This window comes from Sebastes umbrosus, chromosome 22 (assembly GCF_015220745.1).
Source record: "Sebastes umbrosus isolate fSebUmb1 chromosome 22, fSebUmb1.pri, whole genome shotgun sequence".
NCBI classification, from domain to species: domain Eukaryota; kingdom Metazoa; phylum Chordata; class Actinopteri; order Perciformes; family Sebastidae; genus Sebastes; species Sebastes umbrosus.
Window position 1 is genome coordinate 18,438,488 of NC_051290.1, and position 25,332 is coordinate 18,463,819.

The 25,332-nt window shown below is 41.0% G+C and overlaps 1 protein-coding gene across 1 annotated transcript; it reads right to left on the reverse strand.

Annotated features, from left to right (window-relative positions):
• Window positions 1–4,904: 4,904 nt before the first annotated feature.
• LOC119482226 (synaptopodin-2) lies at window positions 4,905–22,176 on the reverse strand. Its single transcript, XM_037759675.1, has 4 exons — window positions 22,019–22,176; window positions 13,965–14,116; window positions 11,502–12,277; window positions 4,905–9,890 (listed from the first exon to the last, which is right to left on the reverse strand). The coding sequence occupies exons 1-4, from the start codon at window positions 22,124–22,126 to the stop codon at window positions 6,160–6,162; spliced, it is 4,767 nt and encodes a 1,588-aa protein (XP_037615603.1). The 5' UTR covers window positions 22,127–22,176; the 3' UTR covers window positions 4,905–6,159.
• Window positions 22,177–25,332: the final 3,156 nt, after the last annotated feature.

Here is a 25,332-nt window from a genome sequence, read left to right on the forward strand (position 1 = left end):
GGAAACCACTGACAAAGCTTTAACATCAAAAATAAAAGTTGTTTCAGCCGCAGCTGCCTTCATCAGCGCTCCAGGATTGCAGTGCACAGCTAACAATAAATATATTCAGTGACATATAGCTAGCGTGGGAACACAGCCCCCTCAGGGCCTATGGGCCAATCAGATACTATTTGTTTTAAATGCCATCATGTGATATAGGAGCAAGGCCTAATAGGGTGCACTCACTTTATAATCCAGTCACTATGCTTTAATTGACCTTGCTAAATTTAATTTACCTCCTTATATAAGTCTTAACTTGATAAAAGAGACAAATAAAGGAAGGCAGGTTGAGTTTGCAGCACCCAGCGGGGCAGGAAAGCATACGGCTGGATGTTCCAAGTAGCAAGTTCATTGGCATACCGCAATGCCTGGCATGAAGAAAACGGCCACAAATATTGAAATATTTTATATGTGTTGTGCTTTATGATTCGTCATACTGTACTAGCGCAGCATTTTTTAAATCTAAATTGGTAGGGCAATAATTATATATATTATTTGTCATCTCCCTCTGTGCCCTTATCTCTCATTCTCTAATGCTCCAGCTACAGTAGGTACCCACTGTTATTATGTAACTGGTGGTCACCATGGGAACAAGTCCCCACCAACCCCTCCCCTCCTCCACTGGATACGGAGCGAGTGACTATTCAAGACAACACATCAAACAAAAAGCTTCATGGGATGGTACAGCAAGCAACAAATGGCCCGGAGCCGAGTATTTCATGCTTGGAATAGAGAGCAAAGAGCACAAACACGCAGTGCAATCTGTGATATAGTGCTATTTGGTTGTATTTATTTTGCAAAAAATGCTTTATGTGAATCCATATCTGAAATAGTTTGGAAGAGAAATTGATTACTGTTGTTGCATTATGACCATAATAAGTGTCGTTTGAATGGAAGCAATACAGTGTAATTATCACAGATACACTATATGTCAGGATGCTCAGTGAGTCAGCTGAGACAACACAACGCTGTGCGATAAATCTATTTTATGTTCATGAGATTGCTTGGTGAGACTCGCACTAGGACATTATGTACACTCTGTGGAAACACTAACTTAGCTCTAATCTTTGGAGTCTATAGCCAAAGCCCAAACCAAACACAAGTCACAAACCCATTACACACTGTAAGCAATTCCCCCAGCGCCAGTAAACCTTTCATAAACTAGAATAATCTTTTATTACAGTCATAATTAGGACTAATCAACATTCCTCAATGCAATTTTCACTCCCAACTACAACTGGAATGTGCCAATTCATTGTCCAAAAAAGTCAGCTTCTCATCTTCCCTAGTTAGTGGCCAAATGCTAAGGCACTAATTAAAATGCACCTGGTTAATAAGTGAATTAATCTCACTTATTAGGGCTCACACAACATGCTGAGTTATAGCGCTAACCTTTCCCCAAGTCCTCACTTCTAATTGGATTCTGACACTGAAATGATTTGCTGACCTGGGAACACCGCAGATGAAGTTTCATGGATTGAAAATCAAACAAAACCAGCACACAATAGTGCACAATCACTGCATGCTAAATACGTACATCCACAGCAGGAAACTAAACCAGGATGAACGGCAAATCCACAAGCTCAAAACAATTGGAGGGGGTCGCTGTGTCTTTCTCCCTCTTAGCATCCTCACATACAGTATTTCTTTTGTCACCATTTCCTATATTCTAAAAGCTTAACTAAACAGCCAACAGTTACAGTTTTCTCCAGATATACTGCTACTTTACAATTCTCAAATCTTTCCACTTATTTTGAACCAAACATGTCCATTCGCACTCATTATATCCATTCTAAAACAACATACTCATTGCCTCATCTGATGAACTACAGGCCCACTTCAGTGTATTTACCAAACTCCAACGTTGTCAGTTAAATGTTACAGAAATTATTATTAGAAAGTCTCCATATGCTGTTAGAGAAACACCTCATTTCACATTTGATTATGGCATGCAAAGATTTAATCTAAAACCTTTTATACTAGATATTTAACAGCAAAAAAAAGAATTAAAAGAAAATTATAGTATCATATCAAAACCAGGAGAATCCTTGACAATCTTTCCAAATGTCCGCTTCATTATATATTTGCTCACTCACTTCACTTATTGTTTGTTTAGATATTGATGAATTAAAAGAGAAAATGCACTTGAATGTATTAAGGAATCGGTGAAACTTGGGACTTTACTCTTTAAAAAGGTCACACAGGTTGAGTTGTATCCTATCGCCTCCAACTCCAAGTGTTGCTGGTGTACACAGATTTGTAAGTTTGTTTTCCCAAGGGCCTCTTAATCTCAGAGGAGGACACTGAGGGCGCCGGGTTTGACTGTGTAACTGACCTCTGAGGCTGCCACTGTCTGGGCAGGGACCTGTAACCAGCATGACTGGTAGGGGCGGAGACAGCGCTCCTTGTTAGGGACCCAAATAATGGCAGCGGAGCTCGACTCGGACTGCGGCTTTGGCTCTGGCTCCAGGTCTGGCTGCCTGTTTTCTGTGAAGCTCCGTAAGACACCCTGGCCTTCCACTCCTCTGGTGGCTCGGGCAGCATTTTGCGCTGGGCTGCCAGGCGGACATTCGTGGCGAGGCTTTGTTGGAGGTCTTGGAAAGCGAAGGCTTCATCCACCAGGCCCAGAGGATGCCGGGAGGCGGCCTCCCAGGGCATGAGGGGTTTTCGGCCCCTCTCTCGCCAGGATGTCTGCCTTGCTGGCGTAGCTGTGGAAGCCAGAGCCGGAGGCTTGGGGGAAGCAGAAGCCGAAGCTGACTTCTGGCCCGTGAATGGCGCTCTGGCTGGAGGGGAAAGGGAGTAGCTCCTGCCAAGTGCCTGTAAAGAAAGATCCAGACATGTTTATTTTAGTAAGGGTTCATTTTTGTTTGGCAGACTGGTCCTCCAGCCAAATCAAATCAGTTTGGAAAATGGAAAAAAAGAGTTAACACATTTCTTTTAAGTGCTGTAATACTCTAATGTATTTACTTTTGTTCTGTTATATGCTTATGCACAAATATGCAAGATCTGAAAATCTAGCCAGCAAAATAAATGAACTGTTAAAAGCTCAAGTAAATGTATTACTTTAAACTTATTGTGGACTTAATCGTCCGTTCCACAGTAAGCCTCCTCAACCCAGTGCTTTAGCATTTGTCCAAACAGAGTGTCTTTCTCAGAACTACTGGCTTATGAGAGGGCAAGGGCTTCCCAGAAAGAGCCACATTCAGCTTGTTTTCATTGGATCTGCTTTGCTTTACAGCAACAATTTAAAAGAACGGCAATGAGATGGTGAAACTTCTAAATCTCCATAAGGATTATGTGGGGGTTTCAAAGCACCTCTGTACCCTTCATTGTCTCGGGCAATACATTCTTTTGCATATGGCAGACATGCAGAAAAGGCAGTGCTGCCATCATCTGGTGAAAGATGTGTAACATCAGCAGATAGCAAGAGATGGAAAAAAATTAAAGAACAGAATAGACGAGAGTGCCATCATAAAAAAAGAGAAAAGCAGCTGAATGAGTCAAGGGGGAATAAATGCTCTGCTGACTCAGGTATCTGGTAGGCCTAAAATGCCTGCGGCAGTGTTATCCTGGATTAGAGTAGACACAAGAAGGGATGAGCAGATCAGTAGATGATTTGCGGATATACTTTCATTCTACTGAAGGAAATTGACAAAATAACCATATATTTGCCTCACATTGTCCATCGCCATGCTGCCATTTTGCAGATTTTACCATATCTCAGAAATGGTGCTGAGCAGGTCTTAAGAGTCGGTGTCCATGAGGGTGTGCATACAGATGCTTTCGTTTTAAGACAGATGTTCAAAATAGTCTGTTTATGTTAATTTATGGTAATGCCATAGTAAGGTTTTCTTCGGGGTCCCAGGTCTATAAGAAAAGTAAATTTAAGAGCAGAAGGGATGTAGAAAATCTGCCCTGCCTTATTCTGAATAAAATATAGATAATGAGTATTAGATACCAACGTTTAGTAATATCAACATACATTTAACATAGTAACTAAACCATTATTGTGTGGTCTCTGAACCTAGAGTACATTTTTGGTTGTTGTCTCCATTTTATTGCATAAATAGATTTATGTCGGACACAAACATTTAGATGTAAATTTGCCTTCAGGGTGCACTGACATACAAGTATGGCTAAGATAAAGACCAGAAAAGCTGGTTGTAAACTCCAGCCATTTCAGTAGGAATCTAATTTAAGGTTTATTTGAAATTATAGAGAAAAAAAAATATGCCTATATGGCGATAGAAACAATATAGAAAAATATACACAATATACATTTTTATATCGTTTTGGAAATATGTATCATCATATTGCCCAACCCTACCAACCATTAGATTATTTCAGCTTCCACTTAAACAACTGCCCTCTTTGAAAATGCATGACACAGCTCGGCAGGGGCCCACTCACTTGACCTCCACAACAGTCCAATGAGGTCGCCTGTATTCGTTGAAGTCACCAGTCTAATAATATCCTTCATGAATGCATCATCGGTTAGTCATTCTGCAGGAATGTGCTTTTCAAGCATTCACCTCAGCTGCTATAAAAGTAGGTGGTTTGGATAATGAGGTGTTTCTGGCTGATGTTAACAAGCTCTTTATAGAGAACAAACTATTTTGTATAATTGTCGACCGATTTTTAACCACTGCCTTTACAAATAGATTGTAGATATGCGAGTTAGTCTAATGTGATGTTAGAAACTGATTGATTCATATCTGAATGTTTTGTCTGAGCAAATGTAGAATAAATCAGTATTATAGTGCAGGTGGAAATGTGGTGACATTCAGCAAGATGAAATGAAAAGAGACTAGAAATAGAAGAAACCCAAAAAGCATGCTCAAAGGACAAAAGAATGGAAAGCCAACCAAGGATAAAAGACATTTTAATGGTACTGCAGTGAATGATACAGAAAGTGCACTATGAAGAGAAACACACAAAGGAAAAGGAAAAAGAAAAGAACATAAGCAGTCCTGTACCAAAATATATATTTGTGAACATTACTGGGCTGGTTATCCTTTCAATAATTCTTCTTTTGTATATCATTTATCATCTATTTATATAATACAAAAGTTGGAGATGATGTATGGAAGAGTGATGCTACATGTAGGAGAGTGGACAATACTATATATTTCTCAATTATCTGGAAAAAATAGTATATAATAGATACAAGAGATATAGTAGCTTTCACTGGCTTAAATTGAAATTTAAGCCTACTATCTCTAGACCTCAGCACTCCCCCCCATGAGGCAGTTTAAATATAGTACCTAACATGATGCAACAGCTGGTAAAAGGCTTGAAATAAAACTAACCCACTTAAGTAGGTGCTATGGAAAAGACACTGGGGAGAGCCACTGTAGAATAAATTGTTTAAAGTAACATTTGAAGTTTTAAGCCTTTACTTGAAACCCCAGAGCTGTTACATAATCTATGTACTCCTACTACTTTAGCCTTCAGGTTGGTATCATTACACCCCAGAGACCCAACCCTTGTCCTGCACTACTTATCTTTATTTGGACTTCATTCATTTAATTGATTATTTTATTTAACTTTATTGTATTTTCAGTTGTTTTGTCAGTTTATTTGTTTGTTTATCAAATAAGTTTTGACATATTTTGCATTTTCTTCTTTTCAAAAATCTAATTCCTGTTGTCACTGTCCGCTACCATTCATTTCTTTTTTTCTCTCACTCCTTTCTTTCAATTCTTACTGAGCATATTGCCCCCCTACATTCTTACATTGCCACCACTTTAGATTCTTTTAGGCTACATAAAAGTACATAGATTTTTTTTTTTTTTTTTTTTTTATTATTATTATTTAAGTATCCATATGCATCATTTCCTATAAACTTGTTAAAATGTACATGCTTTTTTAAAATCTTAATTTTGGCTCCTTTGTGTCTGTTAAGATATAGTTACACCCCATTCTTATTCTTGTGTTCTTAATTTGTTTGTAATGCCATTAGCTCTTAAAACTGTGAAAACCATGAAGCGCTGTCCCATGACAATAACAAGAGCAGCTGGATGTGAAGATAGTCTTTGCAAAAGCAAGTTTATGTGCTCAAAATAGTCCACTTGGCAGTGGACTGCACCAACCCTTTGACTCAAGCAGACACCAAGCATATCACTCTTTATCAACTGCTGCAGGCTTCCACACCTGAGCTGAGCTCTTTTTAGCTGTAAACTTGGGTTTAGGAGCAGCTGCAGGGTTGCTACCTGACACAGATTCAGGCCTGGCAGCTACAGGAAAACCAGGACCAACATAGCTACTGGGAGGCTGTGGCTGGTAAGGTACTGAGGGACCTGCCATGTAGGGGGGGCTATTGGCTGGTTGGTAAGGGCCCTGCGGTGCCTGTTGGTAGGGAGAGTTTGGAGATTGAGGAGCTTGGGGATGATAAGCAGGTGGGGCAGGTTGCTGATACTGTTGATTATATGCTTGCTGGTATGGACCACCAGGGGGTTGTTGATAAGGATTGGGGGGAGGATAAACATTAGCTGGGTTTTGCTGGTAGTGGCCATCATGCATCATGGGCTGCATTGGCATCCCATAGGGTTGCTGAGGGTATGGGGCATTATATGGTCCAGCTGGCTGGACAGGAGCCATTTGCTCATATCTAATTGGTTGGTTTTCGACAGGTGGTTTAGGAGGTGGACAATCAGGCTTAGGTTCAGGGGGTTTGGCAGCCTCTACTGCTGGGCCAAAGGTAAAGAGTGAGGAATTGAGTTGATAGGGTTGATGCTTCATAACATCTATAACATTGAGTTTACGGGCAGGCTTTTGTTTCTCTTTGTCTTTCTTATTGGCTTTGGTTAAAGGGCTACTTGGAGGGGGCTGCTTTGTTGCCGCTGGCGGATAAGAGGGGGACTGAATGGGATTATATGCCCGTGAAGGAGGAGCACGTACGTTGGGTGTATATTTCCACTCATTCGGTAAGGAAGCAACTGGCGATGTTGACCGGATAGCCTGGTTTGCTTGCACAGTCTCAGAGTCCACAACAAATTTCTCCATACGAGACTGCCTCTTGGCGAACATATCAGCTCCTTTCCCTCTGACGGCTGGCATCTCAAAAGCTGAACCTTGGGATGATGGGTTTAAGACACTGGCCATTGGGTTGATGGGTGATGAAGATCGTTGGCCAATGGTAAAAGAGTGCATTCGCTGCGGTGGAGGTGGAGGGGTCTGGTTTTGTGGGGCATTTTGTGGTGGATGCCAAGGTTTTGGAGAGGGACGAGTGTTCACCATTGACGTGGGAACATTCACAGGTGTTTGCTGTGAGTGTGGTGCCCAGGCATTCACAGGTGTCTGAGGTTGTGTCTGAGGTGAAGGCCATGTATTCATTGGTGGCTGTGGTGGAGTCTTTGAAGTGGGCTGTTGCCAGTTTGGCTGTGGTGTGGGCTGGGGTGGAACTGGTTGAGCCCAAGGTGGTTGAGGTTGGGCCTGATTTTGCTCTTGGGCCCAAGAATTAATGGGGTGCTGACCATGTTCTGAAGGGTGCTGGGCCCATGATTGTTGGGACTGAGCCTGGGCAGGTACTGGCGCCCATGGATTCAAAATGGCTTGAGGCTGCGCTGGGGGTTGTGCTGGGGCTGCTTGGATCCAAGGTGGCTGAACTTGGGCTTGGGCTTGTGATGGAGGCCATGCATTAATTGAAGGTTGCTGTTGCTGTTGAGGCTGAGCTGAGGCCCAAGGTGGTTGAGGCTGCTCTGGTGCTTGGGCCTGTGGCCATGCTTGTTGTGGAGCCTGATGCTGTGGTTCCTGAACCCATGGTGGCTGTGGCTGGGATTCTGGCTGAACCTGTTGAGCCCAAGGAGGTTGTGCTTGGGATTTTTGCTGGGGTTGTTGCATCCATGGTGGTTGTTGCTGAGAGTCTGTTTGTGACGGCCGTGCCCATGGGGCCTGGGGCTGCTGCTGCATTGGTTCTTGAGGTTGACCCCAAGTTGGTTGCATCTGCTGCAGATTTGGCTGCTCATGAGAGTGTGCCCAGGGTGGCTGAACCTGTGGATGAGACTGTGGTTGCTCTTGAGGCTGGGTCCAGGGAGGCTGAGCATGTGTCGGAGCTTGTGCTTGCTCTTGAGGTTGACTCCAGGATGGCTGAATTTGAGGGGTCCAAGTATTTGTGGGGGGTTGAGGCTGTGCTTGGGTCTGAGTAGGTTGAGGAGTCATCCAAGGTGGCTGTGATGGGGACTGACTTTGAGGTGGTTCCTGAGGCTGCACTTGAGCTGGATGCCAAGAATTAGTAGATGGCTGTGGTTGTGCTTGTGCTGGAGCCCAGCTAGTCACAGGAGCAGGCTCAGGCTGCAGGGTAGAATTCATATGACCATTTTCCTCTTGAGCTGTCACTTGCAGTGGCTGTTGTTGAGTAACAGGCTGCGGGGCAGTCCATGTGTGCTGTTCCTCTGCGGTGGTGCTGGCAGGAGCCTCCTGGGGCGCAGGAGGGGGAGAGGGCTCAGGGGCAGGTGCAGGGGCTGGCTCTAGCTCTGGAGCAGGGGTAGTCTCCATGGTGGGGGCTACAGCAGGTGTGAATACACTATTTTCAGCTTGTTGAGGCATGTCCTGGTTGGTCACTTCTATCTGTGGGGACCAAGGAGGAGAGTTGGGGTTGATCAAAGGCTTTGGAGCCACTGGCGGAGGAGTCTTGTGTTTGACTCCTTGAGACTGCAGAAAATTACAAGCCTCAGCCCCAAGGCTAAGGTAGTCTTCCTCAGGTCCTGACTCAAAACCCAACTTCTTATCCTTTCTGTTGAGGAGGTTTAGCAGTGCTGGGTTAGGTGATACCTTTGGTGCTTCCTTAAACGTGAACATAGGCTTGCCAGCATTTCTTCTCTTTGAGTCCGACAAAACACCAGTCCGACTTGCAGGGACAGAAATACGCTCATCCCGGGAAGCTATCTGCTCTCCTTGGCCCACAGAATCTTGATTGGTCCCACTCATTGTGGGAGAATAAGGGGTAGCCAGCATGGTTTCTCCTGAGAAAGGCTTCGCCGTACGATTGTTGTAAGAACTCTGCATTTCACTGGTTTGATGTTGGACTGTGCCATTGATGTTTGTAGAATAGTGCTGCATTTGCTGTTGCTCTTGATGATATGCTTGCTGCTGCTGATACATTTGCTGTTGTTGATAATGCTGTTGTTCATACTGCTGCTGCTGCTGCTGCTGCTGCTGCTGCTGCTGCTGCTGGTATTGTTGTTGTTGGTAGTTCTGTTGTTGCTCATAGTACTGCTGTTCCTGATATTGCTGGTACTGCTGTTGCTGTTGGCTTTGTTGGTGTATATTTACATCCATGTAAGCATGGCCCTCTGTTGTGGACTGCATGTGGGAGTGCTCTTCTATCTTCTTTTCAACCATCGGCGTTGCTTCCACGGGAATCCCCTGGCGCCTAAGCTCGTCGTGTTCAGCAGAAATCTCATCCATCCTCAGACGTCGTTGGGCAAACATTACAGCACCCTTGCCCTTGGTTTCAGGCAAACATTCCATCTCCGCTTGGTTGTTCAGGTTCCTTTCAATCTCAAGGAGACCCTTGTCCCAGTTGATAGTTAGAACACCTTTGCTACTATGGGCATTGGTGAGGAAATGCTTGTTTATTTCAGAACCGTCAGGAGCCACAAGGGTAAATTCAACAGTGTGGGTTTCTTCGTTTTCGTCGTCGTCTTCGTCGCTGAAATCAGGTTCGTCTTCTCCTGTGCCGTAGCTCACAAGTGTGAATTTCTTGGCCCTCTGCCGATGTTTCTTGAACATCAACACCCCCTTGTTGTTGGGGTTGGGCGGAGCAGCAGTCAGAAGGAGAGCAATACGTTTACATTTGGACTTGGCCTCCTTCACATGCTTCTCGGACAAACTCTCACTGCGCCTGAGCCCTGTATAGAGAAGAGAGTTCAGTGTTTAGACAAGGGAATCAAAATAAATGATAAATAAATAAATGTCCTTGATCATGAGGACAAATTCAAGGCAGTCCTTACGCACTGTATCTGCACTGATCATGTTATTGTAGCTAACTAACTTACTTGAAATTATGAACGTGGAAAGCCTTTTTCATAATATACCCATCTTGAACATCAGGCAGAAAATAAAATTGAATTTCATCATATAAACCCCATTTTGGTTTATCACTCATCCGAAGAGTAAAAATAGAGCTTGCACAAGTAACATGGTGACAGATGACAAAATCAAGTTTCGAAAAAAAGTTAAGCAATGCACGAAGCGATTAATTTCAACGTGTCACATTACACTTATATCAACCTTCTGTAAATAAAAAAGAAATCTGTGATAAGTTTTAAAAATATTTCCAATGTTCACAAAAAAAACAGAAGCAGAAATAACAGACTAATAAACAATTAATACTATATGCACTGTGATTGAACTGATCCATACAACAAATATGCTGTAAACTAAGCTATTCACTGATTCTTTGACATTCTTAGTCCACACAATATTTATCCACCGTTTCCTAATTTGCTCATTCAGTTGAACATAAAACATCAACCCATGAAGCAATAATGAAACCCTCTGACCATGTCTAATCTCCTCATTTGTTCACAGACAATGAACTAACATTAAATCAGTTGTTCTCCCCCATAAAGTATCCAGGAATAGGAACTGAGAAAGAATAAAGATAGGCTGCATGCAATAAATTCACCAGGACCAGAGCGTCTTTACCAGTCCTTATCTGTAAGTTCACAAGCTGTCCACTTAAGACCTTCTGTTCCTCTTAAATCTGTCACATTTGCTGCCGATAACAGACATCACAAGACAAAGCCACTTTCAAACCATAGAACAATGCAAGGCTGTAATAAAATGATACATATAAGGTTTCCTTTTTCATATTCCTGCAAGACTAACCTGAAGGTGGAGGAGACAGCGAGAGTGAGCAACGGGCTCACTTTTTTAGCTCAGTTAAAGCACCCAGTTTGAAAGGATCAGGTAACGGGCTGGGGGAGCACATGCTGGTGTCTGTCAAAAGGGACACTTCTGCAGGCATCATCAGCGTGCTGGTGTTATATTTATGTCTTCCACACAGCTCAGAGGAGCGCCTCAGTATGCATATTCATCATCAAGCCTCTTCAAATGGATAGTTTAAGATGTTTTATAAAGTATAGAAGCTTCTTACATAAGATTAATTCAACATTTTTTTAAAAATTTTGATTCTTTATATCTAGCTCTTGTTGCCTGTCACCATACTATCTGGACTGTGCCACTTTGATACTGTTGTAGTTCAGGTTAGACCCGGAAGTAAGTGCTTCCATACGAAGGAATGAGCACCCTCCTCCAACTGCAGAGAGGGACACGCACTATTTTGAGGAGCACACACACTACATCAGGCTTAGGAATGCACACTTGTTGACAAATGCAATTTAGTGTTGACCTATCAGCATGCAGATATCCCCTTGAGGAATAGATTTTCATTACTCACACACAAAGAAAGAAAGCAGGATAATACTCCCTGGTACAAATAGTACATGAGTACTTACTGGCGTGTCTTGCCCGATGCTTGTTGGGTTTGTCTGGATCCCCCTCAGAATCAGAGCCCTGCTCTTCAGCTGGTGTCGCCTCTTCTGAGGGAATTCCAAATGACACAGTGAAAGACCCAGGGACTCCCTCGCAGTGCCCTCCTCCTTCTTCTCCTTCGCTTTGGGATCCAACACTTCCGCTGACCCTGGGGCCACCCACACTCAGGATGCCCCTCCCTGCTCCTGATGCTGCTTGCTGCTGCAAGATGACCTCCACCTGCCCCAGCATCGAAGGGGAGCTGAGCACCACTCCGCGCTGGCCGAGCGGCTCTCTGACAGAACACGGCACGTAGCGCGACGCGGTGGTGGTGTGGATCGTCTCGACGGCCTCTCTGTTTGAGAGTTCTCCCTCGATCCCTAGAGCGCTCCCAAGAGAGCTGCAGCCTACGTCGTCCAAGGTTTGCTCAGACAGGGACACCTGGAGCTCGACCATGTTCCCGGGGGAGAAGCACCGCCGCGCTTCTTCATCATTTCCCTTAAAAGCAGGTTCCTGGCCTCCCAGATCACCAGATGAGGGAGCATGTAGCTGGGTGTAAAGCAGCTGAGGTGCCTTGGGAAACTCCCCATAGTAGTCCTCGTCGTGGGACTCAGATATGTAGAGTTCCCTCGGGCTTTGGGATCTGTGCTTTGGGGAGAAGATGTGGAGGGTGGTGCTCTTTAAAGCCTCACCAGAGGAGTCCCTCTCACCACAGTATGTCTCTTCTGATTCATAGTCTTCTGGGGGGATGCTGCAGTATCTTTCAGAGGAGAGGGGAGAACAGGAATGAATGAGTTATGCAACTTTTCTTAGTTCAGTTACCATTGTTGATCATTAATATCTCATATTATAAGTTCTTTAAACGGGGCATTGGGCTTTCCAGCCGATTAGACTGTTGTCAAGCTATTAATAGGCGTTATCAGTCGCTATAAGCCCCATAGATGTGGGTTAATAGGGGCCTACTACACCCACTAGTAGGTTTTATCAACTATTCACATGGTAGATCACCCAAAGAAGGTGTAAAAGAACACGACAGCGACCTTTAGCGACCGGAGTAGTTATGATAAGAGCAGAAGCAGATGTCCGGCCCTGTAGTTTAGACAGTGTGAAACTTCATAAGGGGTGGAGGTCAGGGATGATGGATGAAAACACAGGGTTTTCACCCAGGAGACCAAAATTCACATCCTGTGTGAAACCAATAATGTGTAGTTGTCTTTGTGTTCGTAGTTATTATAACCCAAAACATGATGTTTTTCCCTAAACTTAACAAAGAGTTGTTGTTTTTTTTGCCTTAACCTAAAGAAGCCTTTTTGCTTGTGTTCAAAACGTGACATTTCATTCAGTTTTACAACATGTTAGAATGTGTTGCCTTTAAGTTTCACTTTAATTGTTACAACCTAGTAGGCCCCTAATGACCTACAGCTATGGTGCTTATAGTGACTGATAATGCCTATTTAATGGCCTGACAACAGGTGCACTTTCAGACTTCAGCATTTAAAGATAAGTCATTTTCAGATGACAAAATCTCTATGCTGCCTTTAAACCATCTGAATTTTTCAATCATCAAAATATTTTTCCATTTTTCCTTCCATAAAATGACAGGTGGAATGTCCACACATTTACAAAAGCATTTGAATAAAAAATACATCATCACTGAGGATTGTTGAGGAAGTAAAGCCCATCTCCCATTTCTGAAGTTGTCAAAGTAATCAAGTAGATTTAATCTTCATGCAGCAAGTTAAACGAAAGGGTCAGGTCACTGAAGAGGAAAGTAATCACGCTTCAACATCGCTCCGTCTAATTTCCACTTTCAAGGTCAGCGAGGAATAGCATAAGAGAATGTCATTACCTCCGACTGCAATCATTGAATTTAAAGTTGATTAGACCTCAGTGAGCACTCATTTTCTCCAAATAAGAAAGAGTGACATATCATAATACATTTTGATAGCTACAAGCTGAGGTCATCTGCTCTCCAAGTCTACAGAGACAAGACTACTAGTCCTGCAAAGAACACTACTTGGAGTTTAAATGTGGGCACATTAAGGCGTATGCAGCAATATCTGAGGACATGTCACCATGATAAACACACTGGCAATGCCCACTGAGTAATGGCTGAGCAGCTGCATGTCAATCAGACACACAAATCTGTAACACCTTGGCCAAGCCAGCTGGAAGGTCAACCTGACTGACGCACATTAACTCGCTAATTCACACACAGACATGAATGCACATATATACACGGACAGTCAGCGGTTCACTGAGCAATGCGAAAGGGCACAGGTCATAAAACAACATACCATCTAAATGCTAATACAGTGGTTGCAGTAATTATTTTTGCATTGCTGTTGTGAACACCAAGAACCTACAGTACCGCACGGCTCAGTTGTCAGGATACACAGCTACTTAACTTCACCATCAATTATCTAATGGGTGGTGTGCGGCCCTACCTTTTGACAAGCAGCTGCAGACAGTCGATGGATGTGTCGATGAGCGCGAAGGCTCGTAAAAGGGTGAGATCGGCACATGGCTCTCCGTTGAGCGACACAACCTCATCACCTTCCCGCACTCCAGCTAAGAAGGCACGACCACCTTCGTCTACCTGTGAAAGACACAAAAAGAGCAGAGCATCACCATTAGGTAACAGTAACCTGCAGCTGCCAGTGACCCCCAAAACACAAACATACTGTCAGAGATCAAAGATCTTGAGCAGCTGGACAGTGGGGATGCCCCAAGTGTGAGAGTTGCCCTCTAACCTTCACACACAGCCCAGCTATGACAAGTGCTGCTATTTACAGGAACTTAAAATCATCTTTGAAATGTTGTCAGGGGCAACTAAGGTCATAACACAGAAACCTTTCCACCAGGTTGGTGTCACACATCCATTTTTATCTGGGAAAGCAAGAGGACAACAGTGTTTAAGCAGTATTTCTAGGTCATAAAAATGAGTCAAAATAAAGGGATTCTCATGAGAAAAGTCAACTTTTTCTAAGTGGAGTATAAGAGTCAGCCTGCAAATAATACTAATGTACACAAAACAGAAAATTAACGTAAATAAACACTAGTTTATATTTAGCACTGAGCTAAATGTAATGCTGAGGCTCCCTAGGAATGCTGAATGGGTTATCCCCTTTGACGTGTATTAAGTTCAAGCCAGGCAACGCATGATAATGTGTGTAGAGGGAAATAAATCCCTGTGAAGTCCTATACGTGAAGTACAGCCTAAGTGACACTTCAGACTGGATCATTATTAATTTAAAATATTTGGAAATGAAGTATGTGATCAACAAGTCACTGTCGAGTCAAGCAACAATTTGCACAATTCACACTACAATGTACAATCACTAAAATCGAAGACAAAGACTAGGCGCACAATGATAACAATGCCAATTCTACCTTGTATCTTAACCATGCAGCTGCATAATATCGCTGCAGGCCAGCTCTGCACGCACCCATTTAAAGGGCACCTCTTTATACAGTTAAACTAATGACTGATGCTTTCGTTCCCTTGTAATTGGTTCCAGAGGCCTATAAAATAGTTCATTAATAAGAAGATTTAATATAGAGAAATACCCCATAAATGTTGCACAAAAGGCCACTTATACAGCTAGTAATGAGTGATTACTTCAGTACCGTGCAATTAGAGGATATGCTCTCAGGAAGTACGTTAAGATATTTTGCAAATACTACAAACAAACAGCTTTAGGAAGAAGGTTTATAACGTTGGTTTACTGATTTCTTGAGATTAGCAACCACTTAAAAATGTACCAATACTATAGTGGGTGTTTTTCTAAAGTGGTTTAACACCATGACATCTCCTGTTCTTGTTGCATATAATCCCTCTCTCTCTTCTTCATGTTTCTGTCAGTCAAATGTCAAATAAAGGGAAATGCCATAAAAAAAATCTTAAAATAGTAGAAGAGATAATACTCCACTACTCAATTTGTTCACCATAATTAAGTCATGTATCATAATTTTTGTCTTGGCTAATTCCCATGAAAAAAATCATTTACAAATATACACAGTAATGTTACAGTATGGTACAGTACATCAGAGTTTATACAGGTTAACCTTTGACACTGAACACGAGTAAATGACCATGCTATTTCGCCATGAATCATGCAAATATCCCTTTGCTAATGCTGCAACACAAGTTGATTTATTTCATCATCGGTAAACAAAAACAGTCTTCTAGGTTTCTTATATCAAGTTGCCGTTACCAAGAAAACCTTCCTGGCAAGAAGCAGCCACAAAAATCGTAAGAGCTCAGAGGTCAGGCATTTCAAAACTTAATACTTGGTTATCTAACTCCCTGTTTAGTTGAACAACATAACACACAGAAAGTCTATATTGCTTTCTCATGCATTGCTGGATTTTCATGTTACAGTAATAAAGGTAAGGCGACAGAAAACCCCAAAAGCACACGAAATGGTCCTTTTTCACAATCATCTCCATGGATATGCGTCCAACTCGAGATACTTGCAGTATAACAATCTCGTCACTAGATGGCGATGCACACATGCACATCTTTTACTGCTGGAGGAAGAGAATCCCTGTGTGAACATAACATAAGCACGGGGCAAGACTGCAGTTTATGTCCAAAAACTATTTCGTGCACCAAATGCAGAGGATATATTTAGAACCATATTAAAACCAATCTCAATGACACACTTCATCTGCTCATTTTAACAGAATCTTATTAACACATAAGCCTGAGGTAATTAAATGAGCCTACTTTTCTATACATACAAAAGGATTTTACGAGTTGCTTTATAGAGCTTTCAGATAAAAAACCCTCTGACTCCATCCCTGAGTTATTAAGAGTTAACGGTGTGCAGGCAGGCCCTATAAGGCAGCCTGTGTTCCTGTCTATTGGGACACCTCATTACAAAGGAGGACGGTTTGTCTCGGAGGCCACATCAACCGACTCGTGCTCCAAAAAAGGAGGGGAAACATTTGTCGTTGTCTCTCCACGCAACACAAAAGATACACAGACAGTCAGGCAATGTTCAAAGGAGGCAGATAGCACTTAATGTTTCCATACTGTTTGTGCTGAAAGGATAGCACACAAATGCTACTGTAGGTGTCAGAAGAGAAGAACATAAACCGTGTTAGCCAGTCAAATAAAGAGCTTTCCAAAAATGCCAATGCCCTGATCAGCAGAATTTACCATTAACATCATGTGGGGCCACCATTAGACAACATTACATGCCCCTGTTATCCGGGGTTGCCCATTTTCAAATTATCTATTTAATAGGCTTCAACACAACAGAAAATCACAGGAAATACTGAATAATGTGTCCACACAGCTCCCGGCGGTTCCTGCCCTTCACAGCTTTAAACAATTATGTTTTTACATTTGAGGGAAATATTTTCCAGCTGCCTTACAGGTAGCATTCACACCATGTGGGAGGATGGTTAATGCCTTTATTCACTCATGTATTCTTCTTTTGTCTTAGACGAGAAAACACTTCGAGGGCTAGAGAGTTTAGTTGTTTTAGTTTATTACTAGGGCTGTCAATCGATTAAAATATTTAATCGCGATTAATCAAAAATTAATCACACATTTCTTATCTGTTCAAAATGTACCTTAAAGGGAGATTTGTCAAGTATTTAATACTCTTATTAACATGGGAGTGGGAAAATATGCTGCTTTATGCAAATGTATGTATATATTTATTATTGGAAATCAATGAAAAACACAAAACAATGACAGATATTGTCCAGAAACCCTCACAGGTACTGCATTTAGCATAAAAAAATATGCTCAAATCATAACATGGCAAACTCAAGCCCAACAGACAACAACAGCTGTCAGTGTGTCAGTGTGCTGACTTGACTATGACTTGCCCCAAACTGCATGTGATTATCATAAAGTGGGCATGTCTGTAAAGGAGAGACTCGTGGGTACCCATAGAACCCATTTTCATTCACATACCTTGAGGTCAGAGGTCAAGGGACCCCTTTGAAAATGGTCATGCCAGTTTTTCCTCGCCAAAATTTAGCGCAGGTTTGGAGCGTTATTAAACCACAAACTAGTATGACATGGTTGGTACCAGTGGGTTCCTTAGGTTTTCTAATTTCAGATGATGCTTTAAAACTGAGCCCGATACAACCTAAAAATCGCAAGTTGCGTTAATGCGTAAATTAGTGGCGTTAAAACTAATTTGCAATAACGCATTATTATCGCATTAACTTTGACAGCCCTATTATTACATTTATTTGTCAAGGACCATGTACAAAAAAACATTCTTATAAGTGATACAGTATATTGGGCCAGATTTAGCTACTAGCTGATTTACTCTTACCCTGCCAACAATTTCAATCTTATTGCAAACACATTGCATTGTATTAAACTGAGTGTTTATGCAAGAGTTCCAGTTTTCTTTATGTATTCTTCACTTTAATATGAGCTAAGACAACTTTGCCCAAACATTTCTTAATTTTGGTTTTGGGGTAGTACATATACTGTATTTTGGAAAGAAGGCTACATACATATTATGTAAAATATTCAGAGAAAACACTGTATCACATTTTTTTAATTGTGTTCCTTTATAGCTTCTTAAGATAAATATACCACAAAAAAACCCTTTGGGTTCGCTGACAAATGCTTTTTCACAAAGCTGAAAACAAGGCTGTTGGTGAGTCACATCCAAGTCCAGCTGGACCCCACTTAGATTGGCACTGTCTAAGCTAGCATTCAGAGCCAGGAACACTGCAACTCACAACTATATCATCACAATATTTAGCAGTTGGGAGCATTGGTCTTAATTTGTTTAGATGATGTGGAATAGAAAAGGGGGGGGAAACCAGCACAGTCATCATTTGAGGTCAATGCTTTCTCCCGGGGACCAGGATGTAGATGTTTTGCTGAAAAACACAAAGCCAAAAAAACTCCCGTAATGGAAGGAGCCGTTTGTTTACTGTGGGAAAAACGGCACTGAATGAATGAAGCGATGGCATTTTGCTGATTGCTTGGCAGCTTAATAAGGTTCCTATGGTGCACTATTAGGACTGACAAATCAGCAACAAGAGCCCTCTTTGCTCTGTAAAGGGGCAAGATAACCCAGGCAGAGGAAGGGGACTTTTATTACAAGCTATGAATGTAATTAAATGGAATGGGGATAACATTTGGATTAGTTCATGTTAGTATAGACTCAGAGAGGTCTCAGAGTTGCATTAAGATTACTTTGTCATCCAAGGCTCCACAACTGATCTGATAAATGTTGACAGTTCACATAGCAAGATGGCATACCTTAGTAATTAGGAGGTCTCCTGTTCAGGTTGGTAGGATTTCAGAAATTCTTTTGTTTTTGGAGTATATATTGAGTATTAATACAGATTATATCTAAGCCAGCCAGATCAGATGTACATTTTTTCCATGTCTTTCCTCAAGGTGCGTTGGTGTATTTGTGGGTCTCTTGTATTGTTCTGTAGCTTTAAAAATAAAGTGACCTCATCCACTTTGTACTGAGGCCAGGACTCCAAAGAAGAAGAAAAATACGGCCTCCCTTATATGGAGAGAACCTTTAAGGAGTGGATACCCCGTGCCCTTACACTGTACTGCCTGTCAGTACACTGCACAATCACTTTCTCTCAGGAAACAAAACACAGTTTCCAACTACATTCAACAGAAGCTTTAAAAAACACACAGGTTTTTATCAGACACAGGAGAGCCTGTAGCCTGAGACGATTTGTCATGATCTTGGTATGTTTGCTTTTTGGACTTTTTAACTAACAGACTTGGCTTTCTGTGCTTCCCACAAGAAGAGATTGGAGGTATGTTTAGAGTTATGCCTTCCAGATGAGGTGGACTAAAACCCCCAGTTGCCCTTCACTGACGCATAAGCATCCTATAGCTACTTCACTTTAATAGGCCAACACGTACTGTATATGCAGTGTATTCACAAGACTCCTCAGAGGCTACAATACTCTAAACACCACTTTATGTCTAAAATTAGTCAAGTTTCAAGAACAAATTAAAATGGAAACATTACAAGTAGGGGGCATTCCCCCAAATGGGGAAAAGGACAGATGTTTTCGCTGTTGTTTTGCTTACTAAACCTCACTGTTGCTGCTTGTTTTTGTGTGCAAAACATTGTGGGGGATTTGTAGAGAAGAAGAATTGGTTTGTGTAAAAAATTAGATTGGATCTTGAAGTTGTCAGCAGCCTACATTTGTGATTTTGTCTTTATGTCCTTTTGTTTACATATTTTAATACAACTTTTGGAACAATTTCAACAGAGACTTACAGTATATGTGCATAAAATAATTATCTTGCATTATATGCGTTTATTCTGATAGAAGCCACTCACTAAATGCCAGAATCAATGATAAAAATGATAATTCATGATTTTTTTAGTTTCTTAAAGCTGAAGTCTACAACTTTGAGCAAATATGATAAATTTAAATAAAGTAATATGATATATTTTTTATAAAACGGTCACTATATCCTGACAGTAGTGCATGAGACAGATAAAAAAAATCATGTTCTTCTGTGTCCTCCTGTCAATCACTGTTCGCAAAACTTGCAAACTCCGATTAAACTGTCAAACTAGGCAGCGCTGATCAAATATCAATCAATATTCTGTTACTGTAATGTCTATTTCTCTCCTCAAATGTTTTCAGAAACATATTGTAATGTACTGTTTAGCTATAAAATGAGAAAGTTTGCTCCAGCCAGTGGGTTGTACTTGGTTTTGGCTTGACTGTTCTCAACATGACGGCCAGGTCATTCTCATTTTAGATAAATAGGCATTACAGTAACAGAATCTTGATTCATGATCAGCGCTGCCTAGTTTGACTGTTTGTTTGCTCTGATTGGTTGTTTTGGTTCGGGTGCGGTGAAATCTTACAAATGCCATTAGGAGCACAGGAAGACAGAGAGGAACATGATTTTGTTCACAGATTATCTGTCTCATGCACTACTGTCAGGATATAGTGATCCTTTTATAAAAAATAACTTTTTATCATATTTGTTCAAAGTTCCAGACTGCAGCTTTAAAATCAACTAACCAGATGTTTATGAGCAACCATGCTCAATTAGAAGAGACCATTTAATGCCAACAAATATGAAAATAATATCTATATTAATACAAAAGAAATAACAGTCACATATTGTAGCTTCTATTGTTTGAAACGTGTTAAGCGTCTGTCATCAGAATGATCTATCGATGCTTTCAGAGTGCTCTCTTCTGCTTGAGCTTTGATGTCGCAGGAATGTAGTTTAACAAAAACATTTACATGTTCACTATATGGAGGACGACTTGATGAGGGTTCTGTGCAGCTTGAACACTTGTCAACCTGTGTTTCTATACCATATATAGAGTCTCAGCAGCTGGCACCTGGCCTTTACCTCTCTCAGTGCACATTTACATCACAGCAAACATATCTAAACGTAATCTTGATCTGTATTTCTACATTAATTTGACTTTTTTTTATTTGTGACATTTTAATTAATCTGACATTTTTTATTTGAGCAAGGATACACGCTTACACTATATGCTTACATAATATAGTATGCATAGAATGAATATAACATGGAAGATACTGCTGTCCAGAACAGTATAGGCTGCATGAAATGAATGAATACACTTCAAAAAGCACATGCGAATCAACAGTGTGTGTCAAAAAGAATACTAGCAAAATCATGGTGTGTGATCATATCATCACAGCTGAAAAGTTAGAACTGAATTGTATTTTTTAAGTTATAAACAGCAAGACATGACAAGGTGTGACAGGTAAAGTATGAAGAATTGACATGCAAAGTCTGTGCAAAAAATAGCCTATAATGCTGAACAACATTATCCATCTACACTGCCTCAAAATGTTGTGCCATGTCTTTGCAATATGTAATGGAATACCTGCATCATAAGAAAAGTGGCTTCATCAGAGGGCAGATGAAATCCTCTACTGTTACCTATGAGGTTTATTACCACACTATCAGGCTAAACAAATATCATGTAGCCAAAGCAGTTACTGGCATAAGCTACAATTTGCCTATAACCTCCTTTCTGTCATCTATTTGAATGCTCTTTTAAAGTGACATCATATTAGCTGACTTTTTTGTTGGTATTCCAGCACAACTCCTCACTCTTCAGGTTTGGTTACTCGTCCGAATAATACTTTTTTTTTTTTTGCTGAAGTCTTTGTGAGTGATAACAGATCACACTGGCCTCAGCCTCACACTCGCTCTCTCTCTTGGCCTTGACCATATAAGGGTCCAGAGGAATCTCGCACCAAAACACAGCCAACGCGCACAAAAATGCAGCGACACGCACCAGGGTTTGTTCAACTGAACTACTCAGCAAAACTCAAACTTGTAATAGAAAACAAGGGGAATATATAAAATATTACCTATAAAACTTTCCCTATAGGTTATTCGGATCATCTCATCCCAAAAGTTCTCAGATGGCATCAACAACAAAAGTCCTGTTTTTCTCAAATTAATAGTGTTCATAATAAATTGAACACTTAACATTGACAGAGAGACACACATAGCTACCTGGGAGACTATGAAAGGTGTGTAGGTGTCCCCCTCTCCCTCTCTGAGGGTGAATCCCCAGGGTGCGCCTCCACGCAGCGTCACGCACATGTAATCCCCGGTGCCCATGCTGCTGCTGCGCGCAGCTTCTCAGCCAGACCTCCACAGCGCGATCATGGAGCTGTCAGCCGGACCAGCAGCTCTTTGCAAAATAACCTCCTCCAGCACACCGCTGTATAGTCCCCATCATCTGAGATCTCCCTGAGTCCAGCCCGCTCAAGTGACGTCACCGCGCACAGACCCGCCTGCAGGCGTTGCATTCAACTGGTGGTTGGACTTGTACTTTATTACACTCTGCCAATAACATCCAAGAGCTATGGCATCTTAATAAACATAAAACTCTTAAAAAAAACGCCTGTGATGAAAGAAGCATATTTGTTTCTTAACAAAATGGAAGGTAGTAATTACAGTATGTGTTTTTTAAAGTGAACCTTCTTTTTTAGTGACAATCTTACAATCTTAATCAAACAATCTTAGATAAGGTCATCATAAATCATAAGGTCCGCCTGAACAAATACAGAATAAATAAATAAATAGATAGATAGATAGATAGATAGATAGATAGATAGCGACATTGTATAAGTCTGTTATTTCTTACATAATTACTGTATTTTTAAAATCAGGCCCCATTTTTTCACTTCCCTACCAGGATAGCGAGCTAGACAGCTTTTTCAAGTCACTTGTGACTATATTCACGATTATCCAAATAATGGAAATTCACCATGATCAACTTATTGTGAGTGTTTTTTATCACGATCCACAGTAAAATCCTATTTCGTCCCATCCCTTCACCAGACTGTAATGTACACAGAGTCATATCTTTGGTCAAGGTTGCTTTTGGTAACAGAGAAACAGAACAACAAGAGACAAACATCTGGGTACTTTGAAAACTAAATGTCATCCAATTTCTGCAGAAAATAGCCATAACAAGTCTTGATAAATAGCCCACTCCAACGCACAGATCTTTAATTTCCTATTATAGCAGCATGAGAAATTATTTTGTATCAATGCACAATTGTCTGATACCATCTTATTGTCAGGCTTTTGCAGCAGAAAGGATGGCACACCTAGGCTACTTCATTCTTGTTTATTATCTCCATAAACTGAGTGAATTATAGCTTTATAATTCTGCCTCATGTTTTTGGGTGCATGTCTGCCATTTGACATACTTCACTATCAGGGCCATGTCTATGGTTTTAGATGACTGAGTCTAAATTGCCCACATGCAACCACCATCCTAAAAAATTATATTACTGACATTATTGATAACCTTTTTAAGTAGACAAATCTTTTTTTTTTTTAAACAAACAAACAAAAAAACATCCACAGAGCTTTTAGAAAGGTGCTGAATAAAAGTATGGCTTTCCTGAAAAAATAATTATGATTGTGAATTAATCATTTAAAATTTTTTGGCAGGTCCAAAATGAATGTTTTGTTTATCTCTCTGGAAGATATCTGACGTTTGGTTCCCACCTCTAACAAGGTTTGTGAGCCAATAGTACAACAATGTTGGTATCACGTGGTATATCTCAGTCATCAGGTAGTGTGGAAAAAACAGATAAAAGGCTGAGATTGATGGTAAGTGCCTGGCAATGACTTGTTGTGAAGTAGATGCAATGTAACGGGGGAGGGAGAATGCGACATCTAGAGGCTGAATGTAATCAATGGTATCAACAGCACCTTTAACTGGTCAATTATAGGCCTATATCTATAGCCCATATTTCCTCAAACTATAGAATGAGCTATAAAGGCTGCATAGAACATATAAGATATTGAGTGAAGCCTTATCATAAACATAAAAAACCCCCACTGATTTCTGTAAATGTAGAAGTTAAATTACTCCACAGCTTGTGTCAGACTCCCCAAACTGCTATTTACAGCCCTGTTTATTATACATAGTCTAGGTTGTGTGGCCATATAACTTCAGCTATCATTTGCCTTATCAATACCTTTAAGGAAATCTGAGATAGAGATAGATAGATAGAGCGATAGATAGATAGATACATAGATACTTTATTGATCCCGAGGGAAGCATCACAGTTCCATAGTGCAAAACATGTTAGTAAAAAGGCAGTAAAAAAGTTAATAGTACAAAGTACAAAAAAATATACCAGATATAAAAATACAAGGAGATGAAGAAAACTGTTGAAACTGAATATAGTGCAGGGTAACAGCTGAGATACAGGACTATTAAAGATGTGAATATAGTGCAAAAAGTGATATAGTGCTGAATAATAAAATATAGGAGATATACAGTAGAGACCAGGGGATTAAGAAATGTCAATTATGAAATATAATGTTGGCTGAAAACTGAGGTAGATTTATTTTTTTTTAAATAGACTAAAGTGCAGAATAAAACTATATATTATTAGTATAATACTGTAAAAACCAGCCTATAAATATTATAATTTTCTTCTATTGTCATTATCAATTTTTTTTTTATTATAACAAGAGTGACAGCTGTTGTGCTCAGTGTTGTGCTCAGTGTTCAGATAAAGAGGAAACGCATGATTTCTAAGGAACGCACAGGTCCACATCTCCTGTGCTGACGTGTATGGGTTCCCTCTCTTTCACGCATGCGTACAGCGACCAGACACGACACGGCCTCTCTCAAAGTTAGCTAAAAACACATGGACCACAGCCGGAAGTTGAACTGTTTACTCTCTAACATAAAAGCATAATGTAAAGTTTAAAAACACATATGTGGGCGTGAAGAACGTCAATATTGTTTCGATAAGCTTCATAAAAGTCACATTTAGAAAACAAGTGTTGTGTTTGTGCACATTCATATCGTGTAAGAACGTTTATTCGTCATTAAGGATTTTATTTTGAAATGTGTAACCGGAAACGGTGAGTCTTTTCCTCCTTGTGGTGCTTTCTAGTTGAGTTACCACCTAGTGATGGGAATTCCGGCTCTTTTTAGTGAGCCAGATCATTTGGCTCAGCTCACTGAAGAAGAGCCGGCTCTTTCGGCTCCCAAAAGGCTCCTCATTTTTACCACTTCTGCCTTTTATAATTCAGCCAAATTTAGTTTTAGCTGTTTTGACTTATGATTAGTATATGTGCGCATATATCACTTAAAATACTCAATATAATTATACTAAACCCTATAATTTCCTGAATACCAACATTTTACATGCTGCTTCGTTTCCGACTGTCTCTTATCTCGTCTGCTATTCGCGCACCGCCCTCCTCTCTCTCTTTCTCTCCTCCTCTCCCTCCTGCTCTGTACCTGTAGACCGCCAGTGCTCCGCTCCTCCCCGCCCATCCCTGCT